Source organism: Garra rufa, chromosome 22 (assembly GCF_049309525.1).
Source record: "Garra rufa chromosome 22, GarRuf1.0, whole genome shotgun sequence".
In the NCBI taxonomy this organism is placed as follows: Eukaryota; Metazoa; Chordata; class Actinopteri; order Cypriniformes; family Cyprinidae; genus Garra; species Garra rufa.
The window spans coordinates 4,893,323-4,915,641 of NC_133382.1; the positions used below are offsets into that span (position 1 = coordinate 4,893,323).

At 34.2% G+C, this 22,319-nt stretch overlaps 1 protein-coding gene across 1 annotated transcript; it reads left to right on the forward strand.

The window, feature by feature from the left end:
- Nucleotides 1-1,410: 1,410 nt before the first annotated feature.
- Nucleotides 1,411-19,429, forward strand: hs3st3l (heparan sulfate (glucosamine) 3-O-sulfotransferase 3-like). The gene is made up of 2 exons (XM_073828384.1): nt 1,411-2,460; nt 17,541-19,429. The coding sequence occupies exons 1-2, from the start codon at nt 2,036-2,038 to the stop codon at nt 18,157-18,159; spliced, it is 1,044 nt and encodes a 347-aa protein (XP_073684485.1). The 5' UTR covers nt 1,411-2,035; the 3' UTR covers nt 18,160-19,429.
- Nucleotides 19,430-22,319: the final 2,890 nt, after the last annotated feature.

A 22,319-nucleotide genomic window follows, 5' to 3' on the forward strand; every position in this document is an offset into this window, starting at 1 on the left:
AGTAATTAATGACAGAATTTACATTTTTGGGTGAAGTATCCCTTTAAATTATTCAACCGATTTCAAGTTCAAAAAAAAAAAAAATGGTTTTGTTGGCAGTTACTTAAAATCTTAATAGTTAGTATTTCTGTTTTTGTCCTCATCATTTTAGCTGTTTTTGTATTTCAAGTCAGAACGTGAAAATACTGAGAAAATTTGGATAAAGCAAGTTCTAATTTACCATAATTGTGAAAATAATAGCATTGCAAAGTAGAAATCAAACAATAAAGTGGGTTCATGTATGCAAAAGAATGTTAAAATATAGATGCAAAAGAATGTTAAAATATAATTTTTTTTCCCTAAAATAACTGATCATATTTTATTGTAAAGTTCTGTGCTTTGCCATAGCTTTCATATTTAATTTGCATTTCTGCATATTAAAACATGTTCACAGGACTTTTGGGGCAAGTTGTCACATTTTAATTAAAACAATCCGTTTGAAATTTTATAAATGAAAACTGTTTTATTGGGTAAACAATTCTATATTATTCCATATTTGTGTTTGTTACCTTGTTTTGCTATTTAAAGGCTGTAATAAGATTTCATTGTGAGATATTACCCCATCTTATGCAGTGACAGACTGTTTTTGTCCTGAACAATAACAGAAACTAATCAATGTTCAATAGCTTGAAAATTGTCAATACCTTTTCTTCATCCAAGACTAGGGTATACACAGCCAAAGATATATGTGACCCTGGACCACAAAACCAGTCTTAAGTAGCACAGGTATACTTGTAACAACAGCCAAAAATACACTGTATGGGTCAAAATGATAGATTTTTAGGATATCATTAGGATATTAAGCAAAAAATCATGTTCCATAAAGATATTTTGTTCCTAAGTTGTTTCTTTGTTTCCTAAGTAAATTTATCAGAAATTAATTATGATTAGTAATATGCATTAAGAACTTCATTTGGGCAACTTTAAAGGCGATTTTCTCAATATTTTGATTATTTGCATCCTCAGATTCCAGATTTTCAAAGGTTCTTTATTGGCATCGATTGTTCCATGAAGAACCTTGAACATCCATGGAAACTTTCAAATGCAGAAAAGGTTCTTTATAGTCGAAAAATGTTCTTCAAAATGGTTCTTTCAAGAACTGTTCACTGAAAGGTTCTTTGAGGAACCAAAAATGATTCTTCTATGGCATTACTGCAAAAACACCCTTTTGGAATCTTCATGTTTAAGAGTATATTTGTATCTCACTCAAATATTGTCCTATTCTAACAAACTATACACCAATGAAAAGCTTATATTTATTGAGCTTTCAGATTATATATAAATCTCAGTTTAAAAAAAAAATTACCTTATGACTGGTTTTGTGGTCCAGGGTCACATAGTCCTGTACAGAAACTTAGTTTCAGAAATAAAATGTTCACTGGAGTAAAAAGTTCTGCCCCGTTTTAATATGTTTAAGTATGAACAGAATGAGATTTGGGAACTGCACCAGATGTGGACTACATTTTATGATACTTTTACAATTTTTCCACTTTTCTGGGGTAGAGCAAATATTAATGTACATGACTGTGGCCAAATAATGGAAAAATAATGCATGCCATATTTCACCCTGCATGCACATCTGATGTATCAGTAGACCAGCATTAAACCCGCCTTCAGCCGTCACCCTCCAATCAAACTCAGCTGAAGCGCCTGGCGCACTTTCATGAATGAATGAGAGCGTCTTCAGGATAGCAATCCTCCCGGGACAGTCACATCCTCGCACTCCTGCACGGATATTACAACCTCTGTTTCTACTGTCGGCGTAAAGTATGGAAGTACGAGTCTTTCTCGATCTCCCAGTGACACAATGACACTCTACAAATCGGATTTTGTTAAGGAATGCCGCTCCGTGAAGCGCTCGGAATGAGACGCGCGATGTCTTCGGCTCCGCTGCGGGACGCGCGGGCTGTCATTCGCCCGTTTGGCTTCCAGCTGGTCAAAGTGAAGCGAATAAAGTCCTGAAGAGAATGGCCGTCTACAGAGAGTCCTCAAAGGGATGGCAACTTTTACCAACGCACCCCTGGACCTCCGGAGACTCTTGCAAAAACTAGTTATTATGTTTTCCTTCAGCATCATATGCGTCTCGATACTCTACTTTCTGCTGGGATGCTGCGAGTCGGACTTGGTGGACGTTTCGCAGAACTCACCGCCGAGGCTTCCACTGGGATGGTATAATAAGACCGTGCTGAGAGAGATTTTACCGGCGCCTGAATATGTGGCAGATGATAGTGTGGATGGAAACAGCTCAGGGAAGGACTGGACCGCGACTCGGCGCCTCCCGGACGCGCTCATCATCGGAGTGAAGAAGGGAGGCACGCGCGCGCTCTTGGAGTTCCTGAGGCTTCATCCGGACATCCGCGCACTCGGCTCCGAACCGCACTTCTTTGACAGGCACTACATGCGCGGACTCGGCTGGTACAGGTAATAATGACACAGGAACGCGCTTGACGTTGGAATAAGAGTGGTTTGCACGTTGTTGTAGTTGGCTTTAAAGTACTTCAAAATAAAACTAAACACTGAATTCAGACTTACTTTAAATAAGAACGTGCCAGATCATTTTATGCACCCAAAAACTGTGGTGGGGGAGAACACTGCACTTTTAATTACTTTGTTTTATTGTTTTACACAACACAGTGTATTGTGTTACATGGAGAAAAGAAGCAAAGGTTAGTGATCGACTCTTTTTTAAAAATGATTTATGCCTTTATCTGGGCAGGGCTGTATAGAGTAGAAAGCAGTTGGTGGAGAAAGAGTGGATTGGTAAATGACTTAGAGAGGGGATTCGAACTCGGGTCGCCGTGAGCGCAGTTGCCCTGCATGTTGGCGCACTAACCAAGGGTACTAGCGCCGACACTGACTGACTCTTAAAGGGCCAGTGCACCCAAAATCAGGGTTGCCAGGTTTTCACAACAAAACCTGCCCAATTGACCCTTCACAAAAACCTGCCCTCCGTAGTTACTGTTGCTATGTCCGACAAACAGTAGCAGTTTTAAAGGCAGAGAAAAATAAATTGTGGAACAAAGAGGACACTGACAACACATCAACAGGCAAAATAGAGCCACTTACTTCTGGTATGAAACAAGGTCTCAGCTTTAAAAAAAGGTAATTTTTTAAGAAATTCAAACAATAAATACCATTTTTGGCTCTTTAATGTGTCATGACAGATGACTTTTCTTCTTTCTTTTGTCTTTTCTTCTTTACTTAGAGTACAAAAAAAACATGAATGAACATCAGAACATATTTTATTTCAACCGTGGAAAGGCATCAATACACACAATTTTTCAAGTTTAAGTGTAGAAGTTAAGCTACTCTCCTGTCTGATTTGTTTGTTAGACAACCTGTCCACCTGCCAATCAAGCTGTCTTCGAAATGTCAACTGCTGCTCAAAACTAGCCCAAAAGCCCAATTGCATTTTGGTGCGGGTGCCCTGCTAAAAATCACTTTCCAGGGGTAAAATACATGTTTTTTGGTAGGGTTCCTCCAGTAAAATTTGCATTCTAGGGGATAGATATTACATTATTGGGGTTGCTTAAACCTGCAGACATTAAAAAAAAACAACCCACGGCAATAGTGCTAAAGTAGCCCAATTCCGTGATAAAACCGCAGACTTGGTAACAGTGCCCAAAATTTAAATTCTGTCCAGAACTTCTTATCCTAATGTCAGTACAGAACACATAAGAATAAATTTTAATCAATCGTGGGTTTCAAACACCACTGACTTTCCTTTTAAGGACAAATAAGTGTTTTTTTAAATAGTTTCTTTTGTGTATAGCAGAATGAGTCACAGAGAAAGGGGTGAGCTGGTTGAATGGTGAAATCATTGAAAATCTTCAATCAATCAATCAATCAGTAAATGAAAACATAAAAAAAAAAACAATAAGTCAAAGTAACAACAATGGATGCAACAGCCAAATAAACAAATGCATATTCACAGAAAAATGCATTATTTATGCTTTGTATTGCAAACTGGTTTCCTTGGAAAGTTGGCATCATAATATTGCAACTGTTATCCAAAAATACAATACAAACTCACAAATTAGTTTACACTTTCTTAAACAATTATCCAACTTTGCATGCAGGATTTCTTTAGCATAGCTTATGTTGTAGTACATTCCTTTATATAAATATATAATATGCTTACACTACCCTCTTAAAAATATAGGTGCTTGAAAAGATTCTTCACAGCGAGGCCTAGAAGAACCATTTTTTGTTCCATAAAGAGCCATTCAGTCAAAGGTTCTTTAAATAACCATCTTTTTCTTACCTTTTTATAATCTGAAGAACAAAAATTCTTTCGCCACAAAAAAAACCTTTTGTGAAACAGAAATGTTCTTCAGATGTTAAAGGTTCTTCATGGAACCATTTAGACAAAAAAGATTCTTCTATGGCACTGTGAAGCAACCATATTTTTAAGAGTACTGACTGTTTCTAAAGTGTGAATTTCACCACTGTGTGACCTCAAAGCATGTTATTTGATGAGGTTTGGTATCAATATTACACTAGGCCATATTACGATATTCAATGGTTTGACTGAGAAAAATAATGCCATCTGGCTATTGCAATCCACTGAAGTGGGGCTGGATATAAGTTGGCAGTGTTAATCATCTCTGGAGCTGTTGCCAGATGTTCCCATATATTGAGAACACTTGTGTGTATATTGCTAGATTCGAAATATGTCTTGGTATCTTGAAAGTGTTTGGCAAATTTGCCGGATAGGGAATTTAGTCTGCAGTTGCTGGGGATGAGGCCTTGTATTCCTAAGCATCATGTCAATTAGTTATTTATTGGTTTTGGTCTAGAAAATAGAGTGGCAGGTTGATCAACAAGCCCATTGGAGATTCTGTCCGTATCCTCAATAAAGTCTCACTCTCGATTTTATGGTTTGTCACGCTGCTTTCGAACTGTTCAGAGAGTTGACAAAACTCAATTACTTACCTTTTAAGCAACCGATTGATTGTTGTGTCAGTTCACAATCGGCTCGCTTAGTGTCCACAGCCACGGTCTGGAAATGCTTTAGAAACACTTCTACGGTTGTCTTTGAGTTGTTTGTCTGTAAGCATATTGCTTTAATATTCCTTTGTGTTTGGCACACAAATCCCCGGTGTTCCGCTCAGAGGAACGAGCCGAGAGCGGGCAGATTGTCATCTTGCCGGGACCAGATGGACCTCACAGCATGACGGGCCACTTGACATTATTGTGAGATCTGTCAATTGATCTTTAACCCGAGTCACATTTTCCACCAAACATAATGATCTGCGCCAGGGACTTCATATGGTCAGAGGACCCACAGATAAGCGGCCAAACGCAGATCCTGGAATCTGTCCACGCTGACTTATTCGGGTCTAATGGAATGGACCGGTCATTAATCTTGTTATCAAGCGTAGATTAAATCTGTAGGTGTAGGTGGGGGTGGGACGCTGGTTTTGCAATCTCAATTCAGATCTTTTCCAAAGAGAATAAATGGCAGAAAGGCACGGATAAGATCTGGAATGCGGCTGAGGTGATAGATGGAGTTTTGTCCTTATAGTGTTTCTACGATTGATTGGCGCCAATGCTTGACCTTCACGCTAGAATTAAATCGGTTAGATTCAGTTACAATTAGCAAGAGGTTTTATTCTGCTGAGGCTCCAAGTTCAAGTTTCAAACGCCAATACTGTCACTTTCCTTTAAAGAAATCTATTTGCTGTAAGTCACTCTCAATAGTGCACAAAAGGTCAGGAACTGATACAAGTGCAAACGCGAGATTTGAGATCTAAACATTAGTCCTCATGTGAGAGCTTTGAAATACACTTTTGCAGTTTTTGAAGTCTGAAAAGCATCAATATATTGATTCAGAAGTACTGGAGGGACAGGCGAGCCGAACCGAAAATCTCAAGACCGATTTCCTGGAACCATGTGGTAAAATAAGCAGTCCTTCAGTCCTTCTGGAATGCGCTTTCACCGTGATAATATTGCAGTGTCACGCGCTGCAATTTGGTTTGCTTGTGTTGCATCTGATGTCATCACATTATGGGAATTCATTTGCAATTCATAGAGTGGTCATTAAAACGACCATTTAAATTCATACCCTTGGAGTCAACACCAAACCCTGATTTTGGCGAGAGTTTTTTTTTTTTTTTAACGTGCATATGTTTATTCAAAAACGTAATTAGTTTGTGAGCATCCCTGGTTTTGTAATGCAGAAATGAGACATGCCTTTATAGCAGTTCATAGGCTTGTCCCGAGAGGAGCTTTTTTAAGGCCATTAATTATTAATGCTCTGTCAATATGAGTAGTCCATCTATTTCACAAGGACACGGACTCATCAAAATACAGCTGCAGAATAGAACAATGATATTAATAGAGGAATATAAAGCTTTTAATAGTGAAAAAGGGGAGGTTTTAGCAACTTCCAACCACTTTTCACACAAAGGAACAGCATGATTCATATGACAAGAGCCAGATCTGACTGTCAATTATTACATGTAAAGTATTATTGGATAAAAAAAAGATGCTCAATGTGACCTGATGTAAAACTTTTGTGTATGTTTATTTTGGCTAGGTGTCTATATTGGCATAAGTAAACTGTAGTTTATGGAATCAACATAAGGCTAGATGGTCCATTGGTAATTCAGCTCTCATTAGGTGTCTCGGGGGAGTGGGAATGGGGATCTGGCGTCTGAGCCCCTTGATGATGGATGTTTCTGGGAAGTGGACAGGGCACAGTTACAACTGACTGGCTCTTTAATGGCCTCTATATGCAAAGAAACGGGTGGTTGGGTCCACACACACACACACACACACACACACACACACACACTTCCCCATTGTCTTACTGTAAGTGCATATTCCTGTTTTTGCTTTACAGATTTTATTATATAAATATTGGGTTCATTAAATTATTATTATTTTATGAATTAATTGATTGATTAATAAATTTAAACACTTTAATATGCTTTTTTTTTTTTTACTAATTAATCCTACATGTCAGCAGTGAAAAATGTGTGTAGTATTTACACAAAAAATGAAAAAGTTCATAACACATCTTGCATTTCAATATTTTTGTAAGATTTTTTTGTTGCAGTTATTAGTTTTATTTTTTTTACAAATTATTGTTTTTTACAAATTGTGTCAGCAGTGAAAAATGTAATTATGTGCACAGTCATTTTTATCTATGTTTATTTATTTAGCAGTTATCAGTTTTATTATTCATTATATTTTATATTATACACTATAAAAAGATTATTGGAGGACATTTTACAAGAAAATACTATTTTGCATTTTATACTTCAAAATTTTATATTTAATTCAGCGTTACTTGCCATTTCTTAGTAATTTTTTGTGAAATTTACTAGCAATTTCTTTTATAAATATTGGCTTCATTAGGCAGTTTTTTTCTTTAATTGTCCAAATTTTACCACTTCAATATGCATTTTTTTTTTTTTTACAAATTGTGTCCACAGTGAAAAATGTGTCAATATTTGTTTTATTGTTGATTATATTTTCTATTATACACTATAAAAATATTATCGGAGGAGATTTACAAGAAAATTATATTTTCTGTGATCAAAGCTGTATTTTCAGCGTCATCGCTGCCCCATGATCCTTCATAAATTTATTATATAATATTCCTACACCATTTTTTTCAGTATATATATACTATAAACACACATCACCATTTCTGAAATCTTCAGCTCAACAAGGCTGCATTTACAAAAATTATTTTTAAAAATTATTACAATTTAAAATTATGCTTTTTTTTTTACATTAATATATTTTAAAGTGTAATTTATTCCTGTGATCAAAGCTGAATTTTCAGCATCATCACTCCAGTCTTGTGCCCCATGATCCTTCATAAATTTATTATATAAATATTGGCTTCATTAAACTGTTTTTTTTTTTAATTAATTGACCGAATTTTAGCAATTCAGTATACATAATTCTTTACAAATCATTTCAAAGTGTCAGCAGTGAAAAATGTAAGTGAACAGTTCATAACACATTTTGCATTTCAATATTTTTGTCAAATTTTGTCTTTTTTTGCAGTTATTATTTTTATTATTGATATTTATTATTATACCCTATAAAAAATTATTGGAGGATATGTTAAAAGAAAATAATATTTAGTTTTTTCTATTTTGATATTTCAAGTTTAATTCAGAGCATTACTTTCCATTTCTTTGTAATTAACTGTGATTTTTTTTCTGTACACACACACAAACACACTCACACTACCATTTCTGAAATCTTCTGTTCAACAAGGCATTTATTTGATCAGAAATACAGTAAAAACACTAATATCGTGGAATATTATTACAATTTAAAACAACAGCTTTTACTGCGAATATATTTTAACATGTAATTTATTCCTGTGCTCAAAGTTGAATTTTCAGCATCATTACCCCAGTCTTTAGTGTCACATAATCCTTCATAAATCATTCAAATATGCTGATTTGCAGACTTTTTTTTAATTCAACCAAAATGTTACCCATAAAGACATTCAAGCCATGTCAACGTGGAACATTTCTATTCTTTAAATTGTAATAATGCACCTGTCCACGAGCGCCCAGGTGTGCAAGAGCTGTTCATTTATAGGTCAGCATTTCTAAAAATGAAAAACGAAGGCTTCATCATCCCATTAAACAGATTCATTGGAATGAAAAAATTCTTATCACATCCATTGCTGTGGTTGATGCCTGGACAGAAGACAGGGTAATTGCCTCACATCTGTTTGTGCACAGCAAGCTGCTGATGAGGCCATAGAGTGGCCCATCTACAAACTCCACCTGCCACCCGAAGCAGCTGAGGCCCACATTACCATACCCCCATCATGATCAATACCCACGACACCATTTGGTTTATTCAGGATACCTTAGAGAGGCCCGACCAAATGCAGCCTCAATTAGGGGAGACCTATCCACTGGCTCCTGTGGGCTGCTGGGATTGGACAACACAGAGCAATGTGCCAAACAATGAAGCCGCTTCAAAGCTTACACACAATCCATATTGCTTAGATTGATCTTCATGTTCTGTGAACATTTTACTAGACTTACCATTTCTTAATCAGGCCTGGCTTTGTGTTGGATTCTGAAAAATGTGTCTATTATAATTTAAGTTTTAATTCTTCAGAATCACACCAGCTATTCACAGTAGGATTGAACAGTAAGATTTTTTATATTTTTAAATATCTTCTGCTCACCAAGCCTACATTTATTTGATTCAAAGTACATCAAAAACAGTAAAAATGTTAAATATGTTTACTATTTAAAATAACGGTTTTCTATTTTAATGTATTTTAAAATGTAATTCATTCCTGTGATTTCAAAGCTGAATTTTTAGCATCATTACTCCAGTCTTCAGTGTCACATGATCCTTTAGAAATCATTCTAATATGCTGATTTGCTGTTCAAGAAACATTTATTATTATTATTATCAATATTTAAAACAATTGATTCTTTGATGAATAGAAACATCCAAAGATCGCATTTATCTGAAATAAAAAGCTTTTTAAACATTATAAAAAAAACATTATACACCAGTGAAAAGCTTGGAGTCAGTATTTTTTTTTTTGGAAATAAATTATTGAAATTAATACTTTTATTTAGCAAGGATGCTTTAAATCGATGAAAAGTGGTGATAAAGAGATTTATAATGTTTCAAAAGATTTCTATTTCAGATAAATGCTGTTCTTCTGAACTTTCTATTCATCAAAGAAACCTGAAAAATTCCACTCAGCTTTTTTCAACATAATAATAATAATAATAACTGTTTGTTTTTTTAGCAGCAAATCAGAACATTCAAATAATTTCTGAAGAATCATGTGACTGTAGTAATGATGCTAAAAAAATCTGCTTTTATTTTTAAATAGTAAAAAATATTTCGATTTTACTGTTTTTGTTGTACTTTAGATCAAATAAATGCAGGCTTGGTGAGCAGAAGAGACTTCTTTAAAAACATTACAAATCTTTCTGTTCAAAAACTTTGGACTGGACTGTGTATATTACAAAAAGACAAACGCAAATTCTCACAAACAAGCATATATTCAATATAAACTGAATTACTGACTTCATCTCCCAGGCTAATCTGAATTAAACTGATGTTCCTTTGGATCAATGTCTTTGTTCTTATCTCAGATTGTTTCAATTAATTTAAAGCAAATAAGAATCTACTGCACTGCGGTGCAATGAGATAGTGTTTACAACAAAGAAAAGTAAAAATCTAATAAAACATTCTCAGAAATATATGTATTTGTATTTTTTTCATTATCAGTCATTATCAACATTATTTTCATTAAACATTTAAAGGTAAAATGTTTTAAGGTTTGTTTTCAAAGTAAAATATTTAAAAAAAAAAATTACCAATTTAGAAATATCATCATATACAATTTTTGGGGAGTCGCAAATGTGATAAAAGGTCAAATTATATTGTATTCTAAGAGACTTATTTACCTCGACACGCCATTTTTTTTCTTCAAATATTTAATATCCAGTTAAGCCACTTTATGACTTTTTTTAAAAATAAATAATAATAAAAGACAAAATAACAAGGTTTCTTTTTAAAAAATACACTTTTATGGACTTTTTGGGCATTATGATGCTATATCACCCTGTAATTTTTCAGTTTATGCTCTGAAAATTAAAAAAAAAAAATTTTTTTTTTCAGAAATCAGAAACATGCTCATCATAGATGAGGTGCATTTAAGTCATTGTATATATCAATTGCATTAAAAAATGTAATAATATTTTTATTATACAATAAGATATTATTTTATACTAAATAATAATATTATATTATAGTTTCATATTTTAAAATAAGTTAATCGAGTAAAAATAAGCATTGACCCACATTCAGTGTTATTGAACACATTCCTCTGTATCCCGTAATGTTCAATAGTCAGTGGACATCAGAAATCCTTGCATTAGCTGGAGGACAAACTCTCAGCGGCACATGCAAGTACGAAGCGGTCACATCACTTGAAGCGAGTGAATAATTAATGGCGGGATCTAATAGACTTGCTGGCCCCATAATAGGCATAGGTAAACAGGGAAGTCTTTAGGCTAAGTGCTTTCTCAGATGAAGTCATTGATAATGCAGGGAGGTCTGGGGATTGGCATGGCTGCCGTGTTGCTCTATCGATAGGAGCTTGCGTTGCAGGGACGCCTGGCGCAGCGCTGTGAGTCTGTCTCCTGCCAGAGGACACTAGAGGCATCATATGGCCCGTCCTCAGTGACCCTTCTGAACAGCATGATTGACGGTACGTCTCTGTCATCTCTTTGATCAAATGCAGTCTGGGACTGACCCGCTGAGCCTCGTGCATCTAAATACTGTGCCCTTGATTGTGGTAGAAAGTTCCACTTTCCAAGAATTCCACAATTACTTGCTTTTTTAAAGGAGGCATATCATGGAATTATTATTTACTCTCTCCCCTTGAGCTTCACTTATAATGTTAGTAAAAGCTTTGTCCTAAATATAATATTTTAGTTGTAAAACTATACCTATATGTGACCCTGGACCACAAATCCAGGGTCAATTATTTTAAAACTGAGATTTATACATCAACTGAAAGCTGAATAAATAAACTTTCCATTAATGTATGGTAATGTATGGTATAGGAAAATATTTGGTCGAGATTTAAAATTTTGGAATCTGAGGGTGCAAACTAATCAAAATACTGAGAAAATCATCATTAAAATTGTCCAAACTAAGTTCTTAGCCATGCATATTACTAATCAAAAATTACATTTTGATATAGTTATGGTAGGAAATGTACAAAATATCTTCGGAGCATGATCTTTACTTAATATCCAAATGATTTTTGGCATTATGGACAATTATGACCCATATAATGTATTTTTGGCTATTGCTACAAATATACCTGTGCTACTTAAGAATGGTTTTGTGGTCCAGGGTCATTTATATAGTTTATGTTCATTTTTTATGTTCATTCTGTTCATCAGTGTTCATTTTGACTGCAAATTTTGATTTAGTCTTAGTGTTTTGACTAAAATGCCATTTAGTTTTAGTCACATTTTAGTCATCTGAATTGTTTTAGTTATAGTCTAAATTTAGTCGACGAAATCTACAGTAGATTTAGCAGCTAAAATCAAATGGGTTTATTTAAAGTGTTATGCATTTATTAAGTATTTCTCTAAATGACCAAACTCATTGTATAGGTTTGATATTAAGGTTTTATCATGATAGACAAAGATTTAACACACAACATGCCTTTATATTAAAATGAAATGAAACCACTTCTCATAAAGAAACAAGAACATGGTCTTCTTTTCAATTAAGTAGTTATAAAGGCTAATTGTTTACCACATTCTTCATTCTTTCAAGCAGACATATTTATTTCTATGAATACGTTTAGAATTACTTCATCAGGGCTACTAAAGTGATTAAGTCAAGAGCAGTGAGTGATTTTCTGTCTTTCTTTTGTTGCTTTATTAACATCAATGCCACAGACAAAAGCAAGTAAATTAGGTTGCTGTCCCTTTAAAACCGAATGCACAGATGAAATGTACTGATACACATCCAATATTCTCCAACTGTTTACAATCACCTAAAAAGACGTAACCAAGTGTATTTACCCGAATACTCATCAAAACAGACAATTCAACATCATTTTGTGTCTATTTCTCCATTCATTATACATGAAAGAGCACTCGTGTGCTGTGTGGGAGGCGCTGCTTTTGTGTCTGTGCTCAGAAAACCGAACCGAATTGAGTTCTCTTTTGCCAGATATTTCATTTTTTAATGTTTTATAACACCTGCAGCAAATTGTGTGCCAGCTTATTTCCCACATGATAGATCAATAGGCTATGAAACAAATGTGCGCATCTAACCTCCTTTTTTTACTCGTTTTTATTCTTTGACAACAATATCAATAGATTTTCGCCATAGTTTCTCATACTCATTCAAAACAAGTTTTTGTTTCATTATCATCTCTTTTTGAAAAAAAAAAAAATGGTGAAAAAATGAAACAATAGGTCTTTCGGGCAAAAAGTGTAGTTTTTAAAATATATTTAAACTTCTTATCCTAACATAAAAGGTCTTTAAAGTTGTTTTTGGGCACAGTATCTGTCAAACAAACTAAAACTATCGGGGCAGATGATTACAGCATTTCACTACTTTTGTAGTGAGAGTACCTTCTATGTATGTATGCATTCTATGGCACCTTTAATTATAAAGTATAAATAAAACTTTGCTGAAAAAGGACTCACCCTCGGGCCATCCAAGATGTTTATTTCTTCATCAGATTTGGAGAAATGTGTCAGTCCATTACTTGCTCACCAATGGATCTTCTGCAGTGAATGGGTGCCATCAAAATGAGTCCAAACAGCTGACCAAAATATCATAACAATTCACAAGTGATCCACACCACTCCAGTCTAGCAGTTAACATCTTGTGAAGCCAAAAGCTGCATGTCTGTAAGAAACAAAACATTTTTAACTAAAATACGAGTCCGTAATAACACTTCATCCAGTGAAACAATGTTCTGGTCTGAAACAGGAGAGAAATCTGCACAGTTCAAGCATTGTTTACAAACCAAACAGTTCTGAACAAATATGTGACCCTGAACCACAAAACCTTAAGTAGCACAAGTATATTTGTAGCAATAGCCAAAAATACATTGTATGGGACAAAATGATGGATTTTCTTTTTAAGCCAAAAGTCAATACGGTTTTAGCTAAAGATCATGTTCCATGAAGATATTTGATAAATTTCTAACCATAAATATATTAAAACTCAATTTTTGATTAGTGATATGCATTGCTAAGAACTTCATTTGGACAACTTTAAAGGTGTTTTTCTCAATATTTATATTTGTTTGCACCCTCAAATTCCAGATTTTTAAATTGTTGTATCTCATTGTCTTATCCTAACAAACCATACATCAATGGAAAGCTTATTTTTTCATGATTGAAGCTTATTTTTTTCATGATGTGAGAGGACAACTGAAGATGGACTTTTATTATGTTATTATAGACTTCAAAGTTAAAAACCTTAATGATGGATGGCATGAGGACAAGCAAACTTTCATTTGTGGGTGAGCTGTCCCTTTAAGAAATACCCCTGTGAATGTCATTGGCTACTTTCATTTGAGGCATTGTCTTTTTGTAGTTTAGTCTCAATCATTTTTGGTTTTGAGTTTTGAAAGTTGCTGTATGTTTTATTCATTTCAGATTTTTATCGTAAAAGTGTAGAAGAACTTGATTTTGAATAATAAAATGGCTTTGTTTTATCTAAGCACATTCTTTATTATTCATTTCGTCTTGTGTTCGACTGCTGCTCTGTTCTGGCATTTCACGCTCAGTTTGTGTTTTTAGACTTCTATTTGACTTCTCAGGGCTTGATAGATTTGGATTTGTAGTCCCTTAAATCGACATTATATGTGGTGGTGTTATAAAGGCAGGTGGGGTGCAGGTGGACCATTAAAGCTGGTGCGCCTGTGAGCCACTTAAAACAAATGAGTCCCATCTGCCAACGCTAAGAAAGACACGCATGCATTCCATTTGTTTTTCCGTTTGTGTTGGTAACCCGCCGTGATTGATGCCGGCTGCACATCTGCACGATAAGCAGCATTACTGATGCACATTCAGAGCCCCCTGACTTCTCATTTACAGCCAATAAGAAGCACAGTGGAGCGTGTGGCCCGGGCTGATCCGCTCGAGGACAGAACGCCATGTCACCTCATTAGGTCATGTGCACTGGGCCACAGAGCCTCTTCTGATGCCGCCGCTGGGGGCGTGATGTGATTTAGATGATCAATACTGGGCTGGTAGTCGCAATCCAGCTCTTAAGTAAAACAGATCTGTGCAAACACAAGATTGATGGTGCTAGGGAAGCAAAAGTACATTTCTAAAGTAAGCCTACTTTACTCGATGACTTTTCTAACTCTTCTGCATTGGTAATCAGATTACAGTGTTATTTTGGTATCACTGATACACTATTATAGTTTTTGTTAATATTTAAAATAAAAATGTATTTTTATACTATATTTTCTGTTATTTAAATAAATACAAAGTTTTGGTAATTTTGTCATTTTATTAGTTATTTGTAAATATGTTTTATATAGTATTTATTAATTTTTTTTGCTTTAATTTTTGTTGTTTTTTGTTTAACTTATTAAACAAAAACTAAATGAACTAAACAAAAATAAGAAATGCTGCATTGGTAAATAGCTGAAATTTAAAAAAAAAAGAAAATTTTATTTGATTTCAGTTGTGTATAATATTTAATATTTTCTATGCTTTTAATGTGTTAGTTATCAATAATATACCTTGTATTTAGATGTCTAAAGAAACTATTTAAATTGTATTCAGCTAGTAAAATAGTAAAAAAATGCCAACATACTAAGTATAGCATGCATGCATTCCTCTGGATAGACAGATGAAGCTGAGGTACTTCCTCTTGGAAATAAGAGCTTATTTCTATTTATACAGCTTTTTCAACCTTTTTGGCTTTAGTTTTGACTGCTTTTACAAGATTATAATTTTTTTTCTTACAATAATTTATGTTTATATTGGAAATTCTTTAGCATTTTACATTGTATATGTTCTACAAACAATATTTTCTTCTTTACTCTATGAAAAAAAATCCATGTTCAATTATAAAAAGTCAGTTTAAACACGGCTTGATTCTGAAGTAAATATGTGACCCTGGACCACAAAACCAGTCTTAAGTCGCTGGGGTATATTTGTAGCAATAGCCAAAAATACATTGTATGGGTCTAAATCATTGATTTTTCTTTTAAGCCAAAAATCATTAAGATATTAAGTAAAGATCATGTTCCATGAAGATTTTTTTTGTAAAATTCCTACTATAAATATATCAAAATGTAATTTTTGATTAGTAATATGCATTGTTAAGAACTTAATTTGGACAACTTTAAAGGTGATTTTCTCAGTATTTTGATTTTTTTGCACCCTCAGATTCCAGATTTGCAAATAGATGTATCTCGGCCAAATATTGTCCTATCCTAACAAACCATATATCAATAGAAAGCTTATTTATTGAGCTTTCATGTGATGTATACATCTCAGTTTTGTAAAATTTAACCTTATGACTGGTTTTGTGGTCCAGGGTCACATATGTTCATATTTTATGATGAATTCCATGTAGAAAATACATATAAAAAAATAAATGTTTTCTTAAGACATTTGATATTCTTTTAATATTTTGAATTTGTTTTCATCTTTGTATTTTTTCATTTTAGGTAAAATAATAATTTTATGTGTTTTTGTAATTTTTAAAATGCGTCTTCATAGTTTTTATTTCAGTTTTAGCTTTTTTATTTTCGTACATTAACTAAATGAAAAATGATAAAAGTTGCTTTGCCAAATGTGGCAAAATATCTTCATGAAACATGATTTTTACTTAATATCCTAATGATTTTTGGCATAAAAGAAAAATATATAATTTTGACCAATGTACCCACAATGTATTTTTGGCTATTGCTACAAAAATACCTGAGCTACTTAATTACTAGTTAATTATAATAACCCCTTTTTGATGCACATTAAAAAATCCTATTGTTAAAGGAGAAGTCCACTTCCAGAACAAAAATTTACAGATAATTTACTCACCCCCTTGTCATCCGAGATGTTTGTGACTTTCTTTCTTCAGTCGAAATGAAATTATGTTTCTTGAGGGGAAAAAATCAGGAAAATGAACGTTAATGATGCCCCCAAGTTTGAATGTCCGAAATGCAGTTTCAAATAGCTCTAAATGATCCCAGCCGAGGAAGAATGGTCTTATCTAGCAAAATGATCAGTCATTTTCAAAACAAATTGACAGTTTATATACTTTTTAACCTCAAATGCTCATCTTATCTAAGTCTGAAATCCAAAAAATCTCCCATCTCATTTTCTTCCCGAACTTCAAAAATGTTCTAAATCGCTGCAGAAGTACCGATCCAGTGTTTACAATGTGAGCATGCAAAGTAGATCAAACTCCCTTTACAAAAAAAAAAAAAAAAAAGGTAAAACAGCAGTTTAGGACGATTCTGACTGATTCTGAGTTTTTCGACATACTCTAACTGTATTGACCATATTAAACCAGAAAAAAAAGTTCACGAGTTCACGCAGACTTGCATTTGATGAGATGAGCATTTGAGGTTAAAAAAAGTTTATAAACTGTCAATTTGTTTCGAAAAAGGACCAACCGATTTGCTGGATAAGACCATTCTTCATTGGCTGGGATCATTTAGAGCCCTCTGAAGTCGCATTTAAACTGCATTTTGGAAGTTCAAACTTGGGGGCACCATTAACATCCATTATTTGGAGATAATTCCTGAAATGTTTTCCTCAAGAAACATAATTTCCTATCGACTGAAGAAAGGAAGACTTGAACAACTTGGATGACAAGGGGCTGAGTAAATTATCTGTAAATTTTTGTTCTGAAAGTGGACTTCTACTTTAACAAATGTCTTTGAATTGAGACATAGGCTTTTCAGAGAAAAAAGCAAACATCTGCTAGAGAAGTAATTAAGTATCCACGCTCTTCTTCTTGTGTTTTAGGAGTATGATGCCTAAAGCCCTCAACGGCCAAATCGTTATGGAGAAAACACCCAGGTACTTCGTCACCCCAGAGACGCCGGTCCGCATCCACGCCATGTCGCGTGACATCAAGCTGATCGTGGTGGTGCGAGACCCCATCACTCGCGCCATTTCAGACTACACCCAAATCATCTCCAAGACTCCTGACATCCCCAGCTTCGAGAGCCTGACGTTCAAGAACCGATCTACGGGACAGATAGACTCTCTTTGGAGCCCGTTGTACATCGGCCTGTACGCCAGACACCTGGAGCGATGGCTGGCCTACTTTCCGCTCTCACAGATCCATTTTGTCCATGGCGAGAGACTGATAAGCGACCCGGCGGGCGAGTTGGGCCGCGTACAGGACTTCCTCGGCCTGCAGCGGATCATCACAGATAAACACTTCTACTTCAACAAGACCAAGGGCTTTCCATGCCTCAAAAAGCCAGAAGGCAGTAGCAAACCCCACTGTTTGGGCAAAACCAAAGGCCGAACGCATCCTAAAATCAACCCGGAGGTCATTCAGAAACTGAGGGAATTCTACCAGCCTCACAACCTCAAGTTCTACCAAATGGCAGGCATGGACTTTGGATGGCAATGAACTTTTTTGACCGCTAAAACCTGCAGTTAATTTCTTGAGCACGAGGCTTAGGATTAAACTGAGTTGGTCTAAAATGTGATCGAAGTGAAAACCGATATCTTAGGATGGTCAATGGCTCTGTAGCTGTTCAAATCAATGCGTCTGGCAGATAAATAGAGGCCTGAGCACTTCGCGTCACAATAGTCTTTTCATACCGTCGGTGTGGCTCAGTTTGGGAACTGATAGAAATGACCTTAAATCATTGGTTTAAGTAGCACTTTTCTGCTCTTGCCATTTTGATGTCTTTTTTTTATGTTGCTTCGTCAAGCTTGAATCATGTTTGATCGTTCCATAATACTAAAAAGAGTCTGACTTTGAAATAAACTGTGTAGCATAGACATATTTGTCATTGTTGCAGTATTTACACTGAAGAGAAAGAGGCATTGTAGCACATCTGTGTAAGGGCTGGTCTACAATCACATTCTCCATCCAATGGCTCAAATTGGTTTTGATTGTCTGCTGTAATTGGTTCAATTATAGGCAATATGCAGATGAGGCCGGTCCTTTTGAATTTTTCCCTCTGCATGCATAAATTTGCACTATAGAAAGCCCACTAGAAAGCCAATAAAAGATTTTAGGTTCATGTGTTGTTTTTGCTCTGTTTAATCCCATTGATAAAATTTCATATACAGTTGAAGTCAAAGGTTTACATACACCTTGCAGAATCTGTAAAATGTTAAATATTTAAGAAAAACAATGCATTAAGAGCCTTTTTGAATTTGAAGATCAGGGTAAATTGAACTTATTTTGTCTTCTGGGGAACATGTAAGTATCTTCTTTAGCTTCGAAGGGCAGTACTAAATGAAAAAAAAAAGATATTTAGGCAAAATAAAAAAAAGTACACATCTTCATTCCGTTCAAAAGTTTTCACACTCCAGATCTTAAACCATTGTTTTCCTTCTGAAATATCAGTGAGCATGTAAACCTTCTGTAACAGTTGCATATGAGTCCCTCAGTTGTCCTCAGTGTGAAAATATGGATCTCTAAAGTTATACAGTAATACAGTTATTGTTGGAAAGGGTTCAAATACACAAAAATGCTGAAAAACCAAAGAATCTGTGGGACCTGAATGACTTTTCATAACACATTAAGAATGAAGTGTATGTAAACTTTTGAACAGGGTCATTTTTATAAATCCAACTATTATTTTCTCGTGTGGACTGTATGTAAACATCTTTTATGTGAAATGTCCTATTCAGGTCAGTACTAAATAAAAATGGCATGCATTTTGTATGATCCCTTTTATTTTGGTCAAATAATTCAAAAGATTCTGCAAAACGTTTGACTTCAACTGTAAATGTCAATGCAAAAATAATATATTTCTTTACCCTTTGGTTTTTAATGTTTTTAATAATTAATAAATAAAATGATTCATTGTATCATGTCAACAAAATCCCCTCATGGTGCTACTGGCTAAAATTTATTTCTAGAAGCACAAAAGGTACACTACCATTCAAAATGTTGATGGTTTCAAAAGAAGGCTCTTTTGTTTACCAAGGCTGCATTTATTTGATCACAACTACAATAAAACAATAATAATGTTAAATACTTAAATATCAGCTTTCTATGTGAGTGTATATTAAAATGTAATTTAATCCTGTGATCAAAGCTGAATATTCACCATTATTACTAGTCTTCAGTGTCACATGATCCTTCAGAAATCATTCTAATATGAAGATTTGTTGTTTATTTCATTTATTTCTCTCTACTGTAACAGCCTGTAGATGGCGCTTGGACTTCATTTAACAAACTATGATAGTTTCATGATCAAACGGTAAATCAATATGCAGTATACAGTATTAATACGAGTAAATAAACACTACTTACTATCAGTGTGAGTTCTGTTGCTGAATGACTTCACATCCAGTTTTTAAGCGTCGCAATTCGGATCCACAGATCCAGATCGCTCCACAAATAAGAATGATACTCGTCGTGTTTCCTTTTCTTTTAACCATTTCACCAAAAAGCATTTACAAAAAAGTGAAATATATAGTGTTTGGTAGTTCTCATAGGATTTATAAACAATCCCGGGCGGGAAATTAACGCGCCACTTCACATTGTCCAATGAAATTTGAGCTGGTTCATTGTGCCACATGACGATTGGTTAGTGTAAACACAACAAACGGATATTATTATATATAAAATGTAAAATATATGGACTTTAATTTACACACTAACTTTAATTGTTTATTAAAAAAAGATTTTAAAAGTCGTGATTGTTTTATTTTTATTTTTTTGGGTGGACAGTCCTTAGGGAATCAATGTAAACAGCCCTATTTGTTTATTGTTTTTAATGGAAACTAATGGCGCCTGTTGGTATTTACTGGTAATTGGCCACCTTCTAATGGTGACTTGTTAAAACCACTAACTCCTAATGGAATATGTCCCACAAGACACTAAAGGAAACTATTTTTAATGGTTTTAATGGTTAAAAGTTGATGGTTTGTAATGGTAACTTATTTGTAGAGGAAACCATTAGAATTTCTGTGACGGTAATGTTTTTTTAGCAGGGAGTTGAGGCACTAGCCAACTGGTACATTCTGTTTTATATTTTACAATATTCAGAATAATTACAACAAAAAGAGGGAAGAAACACTGGAGGTAAGGTTAGCAAATTGGCCAGGGGCCCGTTTCAGAAAGGAGGTTAAGTGAAAACTCTGAGTATGTCAACCCTGAAATAAAGGAAACTCTTGGTTTTCCGTTTCAGAATGGGAGGTTTAACAAACTTGAGAAAGCAGGGTAAGTCAAGCCTGTTTCTGAAAGAGAGGTAACTTATACTCAGGGTCAGTTTGGTAACTTACTCTGTGAATCAAACCTGGTCAGGAGCAGGTTTTCTTCTGTAAACCCAGAGTTTCTTTTGGTCTCCTCCCCCTTTTTAAAGTGTAAGTGATGTTTAAATACATCATTCATTCATTTATGCTTCAAAAATACTTTTCTTAGTGACTGTTTTGGAATGTAAATTTAGAGCATTTTACTTAAAACAAGAAAAATAATCTTAATGCAAATGGAAACAAGATTATTTTTCTTAACCAATTGGCAGATAATATGCAAAATAAGAAAAATACACTTATAAAGATTAAATAAACACCTTTTAAAAAAATCAAATTATTGAAATAAAGTGCAAAAACAGTAATTTTACAGAGATTTTCATTAAAGGTTTTACAGAAAGAAAAAAAAACATTATTTTACAGATTTTTTCCTTGTTTCAATTAGGATATATTATATATATAATTTTATGGTTTTTGTCTGGCAGCCGTAGCTGCCACTCATTTAAGCGTTTTTTTTTTTTACAGTGTAAAACCCTTATTTGACAGATTTTACCTAGATTATTACAATAAAAACACTAAATGTTCTACAGAGAAACACTGTTATTTTACAAATCATTACAATAAAAAAAACCTTCAATAAAATGTCAAAGCATGCTCAAGGTGAAAAATTTTTATTATAAAAATTTTATTTAAAAGACAAAATTCAAAGTCTGTACAAATGCCATATTAAATTTACATTTTACATTTAAGCTCTTTTTTTTTAAGAAATACAGCACAATTACATTTAAAATACTGTGATGATGAAGAACATGGAACAGTTTAATCAAAATGTTTAATTAAATATATATTCCACTTAAGACAACTTCTCATCCAGTGAAAATATTTCCTGATAATTCACTCACCCCCCTGTAATCCAAGATGTGCATGTCTTTCTTTCTTCAAGTCAAAAAAAAAATTAAAGTTTTTGAGGAAATCATTCCAGGATTTTTCTCCATATAGTGGACTTCAGTGAGAGCCAGTGGGTTTAAGGTTTCAATACAGCTTTCAAAGGTCTTTACAAGTTTCCAGTGACCCTTATTCCTTGGCTGGGATCATGAGTCCTTTGAAGCTGCATTGAAACTGAAATTTGGCCTGTTGGCTCCCATCGAAATATGGAGAAAAGTCCTGGAATTCCTCAAAAACCTTTTTGACAGAAAAAAGAAAGAAATTTTTCTTAGAAATGCATCTTGATTTAAGAATCTTTAGATTTTTTTAAATTGGAAACAACAAGACAATAATATTAAGTAAGAAAAGCATTTTTTAGGTGCATTAATTTATTGGACATATTTTCATAATGCAGACACTGTCAAAGTG